This window comes from Hipposideros armiger, unplaced genomic scaffold (assembly GCF_001890085.2).
Source record: "Hipposideros armiger isolate ML-2016 unplaced genomic scaffold, ASM189008v1 scaffold_8, whole genome shotgun sequence".
Taxonomy (NCBI): Eukaryota; Metazoa; Chordata; class Mammalia; order Chiroptera; family Hipposideridae; genus Hipposideros; species Hipposideros armiger.
In genome coordinates this window covers 925,972-932,655 of record NW_017731358.1, presented here as the reverse complement: position 1 = coordinate 932,655, position 6,684 = coordinate 925,972, and the positions used below count along the sequence as shown (strand labels likewise).

General features: G+C 37.6%; 1 protein-coding gene across 5 annotated transcripts in view; it reads left to right on the top strand.

The window, feature by feature from the left end:
- Positions 1 to 6,684, top strand: part of ATP13A3 (ATPase 13A3) — an 85,387-nt gene that overhangs the window by 64,105 nt on the left and 14,598 nt on the right. For 4 of the 5 annotated variants that reach the window (XM_019651235.1, XM_019651241.1, XM_019651218.1 and 1 more), the window contains 2 exons: positions 2,740 to 2,820; positions 4,313 to 4,402. In XM_019651235.1, the coding sequence (XP_019506780.1) occupies positions 2,740 to 2,820; positions 4,313 to 4,402 (171 nt within the window). The remainder of the gene's footprint in view (positions 1 to 2,739; positions 2,821 to 4,312; positions 4,403 to 6,684) is intronic. The other variant, XM_019651227.1, reaches the window with a different exon arrangement.

The following is a 6,684-nucleotide window of genomic DNA, read 5'->3' as shown; positions in this document are numbered from 1 at the left end:
GTTGAGCTGTTGTTCAGCATCTTAGCTGTAGAGGGCAGTGTCACTGGCCCTCATATGTGGGATCCGAACCGGGGCCCTCTCGCATCCCAAGCCAGCTCTTAACCAATGTGCCACTCGGCTAGCCCTCATGGACTTTTCTATAATTTAATCCTCTTTGATTGGGTATTTAGGTTATTTCCAGTGTTTTGCTGTTATAAAAAATGCTATGTTGCAAGTCCTTTCACACTTCATTAAGAAGGACAAATGTATATTTAGAGGTCACATGTGCAGAAGTGGAATTGCTTGGTCAAAGAGTATCTAGAATTTTAATTTTTTATAAATACTGTATTATTGAACTTTGAAGAGTTTGACAGTTTATAATCTTACCAGCAGTGAATGGGTGTGTTTGTTTCCCCACATGCTTCATTGAGATATTTAGGTAAGCACTAAGCAAAAAAAAAAAAGAAACAAAAACATTATTTCTCTCCTGCCACATGGTCTTCTGCTTCACAGTCAAATTATTTCTTGAAAGAAGGCTACCCCCACACACTCATCAACTAGTCTGGATCCTACACCTACCAGTCTAGTGAAACTTCCCTTGCCAAGGCAATTACCAACCTTAAGTCCAGTGGATTTGCCCCTTAATTTTTTTTTTTTTTCAGTCTTACTTGACTGCTCAGCAGTATTTGGCAAGTTAGTCAGGCCATCATTCTTGAGATTTTTCCCCCTGGAATTTTGTGATGCTTTGCTCTCTTATTTTTTTTCTACTTCTGTGACTCCTCATTCTCCATTGTGGTTCCAGACTCTCTATTTGGTCCTTATATGTTAGTATTCCACACATTTCTGTATTGTCCTTGATCTTACTCCATACATTCTGGTGATCCCATCTATAGCCATGGCTTTGCCCACAGTTGCCATCTATGTATAGAAGACACCCAACTTTATACTCTTAGCCTAGCTCTCAAAACTGAGCTGTAGACCTACTATTCACTGACATACTGACTATTATCTGCATGATTAACCCATCAGTTCCCTCATTCAACATTTTTAAAACTAAGCTCATCGTGTTCTCTCTCAGCCCTGTTTTGTCTGTTTCTTGGTACCACCATATTTATCCAAGTCCGAAGTATATATGTGTTCTTGTCTATTCCTTCCTTTTCATAGCCAGTCTGTGGCTAGATTTTCTCAGTTTTCTTATTCTGAATCTCTCTTTTTACTCCAATCTCATTTATCACCTAAAAGGAAACTATTGTTTCCTCTACTCACATCACTTATGACACCAAATGTGTGGGGATTGTTCTTACATCAACCAATTCTCCAATCCGCCAACACCAACTGGGTATCATGAAATTCAGTTCTGACACTAACTACCTGGAGTTAGTACAGGCCCTGTAGGTAAAGGGCCTAGCTCCACAAGACTATCCCATAGCTTCAGATACCAGTTGCAAGTCCCAGGTTGTCACCTGTACTTGTGACCAATCAGCTATACATTGGTTCCCACAACCCCTTTCTCAGGTTTGATAATTTGATTTAATGGCTCAAAGAACTAAAGAAAACACTTATGTTTACTGGTTTATTATAAGGAATATAATGAAGGTACAGATGAAGAGGTACATAAGCTGAGGTCTGAAAGGGTCCTGAGCACCGGAGCTTCTGTCGCTTGTGGAACTGGGATGCACCATCCTCCCAACACATAGATGTGCTGACCAGCCCGGAAGCTCTCCAGATCCTGTAGTTCAGGGATTTTTTTAATGGAGGCTTCATCACATAGGCATGATCAATTATGAACTCAGTTTCTAGCCCCTCTCCCCTCCCTGGAGGTTGGGGCAGTGGGGCTGAAAGTTCCAAGCTTCTAATCATGGCTTAGTCTTTCTGGTGAGCAGCTCCTAGCCTGAAGCTCTCTAGGAGCTCACACAGAGTAGTCTTTCATTAGAACAAAGAGCACTCCTGATACCCAGAAATTCCAGGAGATTCAGAAGCTCTGTAAGACTCCTATCATCTCCATCACTCAGGAAATAACAAGTTTTAAGAACTCTGTGTCAGGAAGCAGGGACAGAAACCAAACATATATATCTTATTATGCCACCTACCACTCTAGTTCAGGCTACCATCATCTTTTGCCTAGAACACTATTATAGCAGTTTCACCCTTCAAATCTTCCTTGCTGCAGTCATAGTTGTTTTTCTAAAACATTAGATCATATCACTCCTCAGCATCCAGCACCATATCTTAGGTACTTAGTAAATATTTGCTGACTAAAAGGATGAATGCATGAATGGGATTTTTTTGTTGGTTTCAAGGCCTTAGAAATTAATCACAGATTTTGAAGTGAAAACAGATTGTGTTTCTTAAATTGATCTGTATAGTTCTTTTTTGAATTTGTCTTTATAACAGTATTGAGTAATATTAGACCAGTGTCTGTCTGCCTCATTGTTTAAGATAGGATTTTATTTTAAAAATAGGGACTTTTTAGAAATTTATGGTCTGGTAGAGCATGGGCTAATGAATTTGATTGAATAGGATTTGATGTAAGCTCAGCCACTTCAATATTTTTTTAACCTTAACTTACTTACACTTCGAGTGTTATTATCTGAAAAGTGAATATAACATCTACCTTGTGGTGCTGTTGGAGATTGAGTAGTTAATCTATGTGAGGTGCTTGGTACATAACAGGAATTCAGTAAATTTGGAAGTTATGGTATCATGCTATAAATATCAACTACATACTACAATGTTAACTTAAAAACTTTTGTCTTACAGATAGTGTGTGTACCATATCAGTGGCGTATAACTATGCTCATCATTGTTCTTGTCAATGCCTTTGTGTCTATCCTGGTGGAGGTAAGCACGTCAGATGATCACATGACACCTTGCTGCTTTGGGATTCTGGTGACTTAATGATAATGGGGGAAGAGGACAGGTTACATTATGAAGCCCACAGTTTCAGTTTCATGTTAGTTAAAATCATTTAGCCTTTTTTTCTTCTGATGTTTTCCATTAACTGATAGTCATATTAAGGGATATGATTTTGCTGCACTCATATACAGATATGAGAAAAAAAAGCAGTGAGAAAGCAAAAATTAGTGATGATAGAAAAGATAGAAGATTGGTGCTCAGGTTGCCCATAATATAGTAAATATTAATAATAAGAGTTTTTTGAGAGTATAAAATAATGACCATTATGAATTTAACCCAATCTTAGCATTGATTACTGGGACTTCCTCCTTGACATTTGCTTTTAAGTTCCCTCTAGAGGTCTTAAGTACCCTTTGATCCAGTGAGTATTACATAATTATTATTCTTTTAGGATTGCCTTTAGATCAGCTTCCATAAAAGGAGCTATTAAGTTCTCATGTGCTGCTTATTAATATAATTTTGTCTTTTCTCAGAACTACTGTAATTCACTCCTACAAAATAATATATGAAATGGAAGGAGATACAGTTGTGATTTTTAAATTAAGTGTTTCATAAGGCAGAATTTTGAATTAAGATTACATAATTTTTGAAATGCATACTTTAGTGATAATAATTTTAGACTTGGAAATTATGCTTAATTTGTTTATTTTTCTAAAAGATGACTTGGTCTTTAAATTTGGGCCATAGTAGGCAGCATGGATATTATGCTATTGGTAATGATCTTTTTAAGTTGCCTAATAGAGTGTATTTTTGCTATTTTATGGATAATAGAAAGCACATCCAAGATACTGTATTTTAAAAGCTTGTTTTTCCTATAGTATAAGTTCATCTTTTCACTCAAATATTTAAGATAAAAAAATTTTTTTAAAAACCCAGACTTTTTAGGGAATCCTTTCATAATCCCATATAATTTATTATTCTTGCTCACTGTCAAAAGAATTGTGTTGGACTCTGATGAAATCATATTCATTTATAGATATAGCTATATATATTGGGTTGTTGGAAAAGTCATGACGCATTTTTGCAATGAAAAAACAAAAAATATGTCATGACTTTTCTGACAACCCAATAGAAATAGAATTAATTTTGTATATTAATTAAATGGAAATAACTCATTGTTAAGACTTCAGATTATAGACATTATTTTCATATGGGAAAGACCCGAGGATTCATATGTAAGTTATATTTTGTGGAAAATTTAGAGGTCCCTTTTTATCAAGAATTTTATGATGATTTATATTTGCCCCAAAAGTCCTGTATTCTTTGTCGTTTTGTAATATTAACTGAAATTCTCTATATGAAAATCAAATCACGTTTTTCACTAATGATTCAGCATTGTGTGATCTTTTTAAATGTGCACATTAATAAAGAATGACTTAGTCCTTTTTAATTCTTAACTCACTGGACTATCTCTCAGAACTTCTGCCTTGACATGGTCCTTTGGAAAGTTGTGTTCAGTCGAGACAAACAAGGAGAATATCGCTTCACCACCACACAGCCACCACAGGTTGGAAATCAGCACTTACTCTTGATTCTTCCCATATATCTAGGCTCATTCAGTTGCGTACTCTGCATTCTGTAGAGTGGTGTTCTTTTGTGTGTTGCTTCAACCTTTTTCCTTATGCCTGGCATTTCATTTCTTGTGCGGAGTCCTAGAAAAGTCATGGCAAACCTTTGTTACAGGCTTTTCAGGACTTCAGAAATTTCATAAGCCTTTTCCATTCCAGTCCTTATCTTGTGTGTGTGTAAAGGTCTTGTCATCAGTGGTGAGAGTTAAAAAATATTTTCATTTCTGTCTGGTTTAAATTTTATGTTTTTGGTTTTCATGAGTCCCGTTAGAAGCTATATGAGATTCATGTAAACAAAGTTATGAAATGGGAATTATTTCTTCATGGATCAAGTGTCCAACGGTCCAAATTTTGAGGAATTATTTCTTTTTTTATTTTTATTTTATTTATTCTTTTTAAGATTTTATTGGGGAATTGGGGGAGGGGTACAGTGTTGGGGAAGGGGACCAGCCAAGTTGTTGTTCTTCAGTCTTCGTTGTGGAGGGCACCAGTTGCCACCTGGCTGCCTGTCGGCAGCTTGTCGCGTCTAAGCTCAAGGTGCTGTGTTCAGTCTTAGTTGCGGGTGGGTGTAGCCTACCATCGAACAGGTAATCTTGTTATACCTGATGAGCCATCCTGCCACCTGTTGGCAGCTCAGCTCGGGTGCAGCGTCACTGGCCCATGTGGGAATCGAACTGGCGACCCTGTTCAGAGCTCGTGCTCTTAAGCCAACTCTTAACCAACTGAGCCACTCGGCTGACCCAAATTATTTCTTTTTTTTTTTTTTTTTAAGATTTTTATTGGGGAATTGGGGGGATGGGAACAGTGCTGGGGAATNAGAATTACACTGGGTTTATAAATTGAGAGAGAATTGATTTAGTCTCCCTTTCCATGAATTATCTCTTTCCATTTTTTTAGGTCTTCTTGAATATCTTTAAAATTTGACAGTTATCTCTCTGAAGGTTTTTATATAAGTTTTTGTTAGTTTTATTCTGGAGTATTGTCATTTTTGTTCCTCTGATAAGTATCTGTTTAAGATCACATTTTCTAATTCGTTTATGCTGGTGTAAACAGTACAGTTATCCTGGGTATTCATCTCATATCCAGCAGCCTTGTCAAAATTTATTCTCACAATTGTTAGATTCATTACGATTTTCTGTTTTAGACACTTATCTACAAATAATGACAAACATTTTTTTCTGATATTTCAGTACTTGCCTTGTATGTATTTTTCATGTCTATTATCCATATTAGTGTTGGTTATAATGGTAGTGATATGCTTGTCTTGTTCCTGACTCTAAAGGGAGTAATCCTGATATTTTACTATTGGGTATATTGTGGGCTGTAGGTTTCTGGTTATAGACCTTACACCAGGTTGAGGAAGCTTCCCTCTATAGCAGCGGTTCTCAACCTGTGGGTCGCGACCCCTTTGGGGGTCGAACGACCCTTTCACAGGGGTTGCCGGGTACTCGTATGTGGGTGTATCTGCATGTGGCCCTGGAGACGGATAGAGGAGCGGTGTCTCGGTTCCTAAGACCATTGAAAATATGTGTTTTCCGATGGTCTTAGGCGACCCCTGTGAAAGGTTGAGAACCGCTGCTCTATAATGTTGGTAACATAAATAGATGTTTAATTTTATCTAAGCTTTTTGTACAGCTATTGAAATCACACAGTTTTTCTCCCTGGAGAATGTGGTGAATTAGAGTTGATTGGTATTCAAATGTTGAACTAACATTGCCTGTCTAGAATAAATCCAATTTGGTCATGATGTATTTTTTTTTTCAATATTCTTCATGTTTGGCTTCCTATGATTTTGTTTAGGATTTTTGCCTTGGTTGCATGAGTAAGATCAGACTTAATTTTTCTTTCTTGTATGTTATTGAGAGGTTTGCATGTCAAAGCTAGATGAACTTTATGGAATAAGTATTCCACTTTTCTTTCTTTTTTTTTTTTTAAGATTTTTATTGGGGAATTAAGGGAAGGGGAACAGACAAGTTGCTGTCGTTTTGTTCTTCAGTCTAGTTGTGGAGGATGTTGCTTCACTGGTCCAAGTTGGCACCATCATTGCACTCTTCCTAGGTGAGGCAGATCAGTCGCCAGCTTCTGGACGGCCGCTCATGGTGGCTGCTGGCCGCTCACGCTGGATGCTGGCTACACACGGTAGCCCATGGCAACTCACTGCCACAGGGGCTGCAGCCTACGCCGTCGGCAACTCATGGCAGCCCAGCTCCAGGTTGAGCTG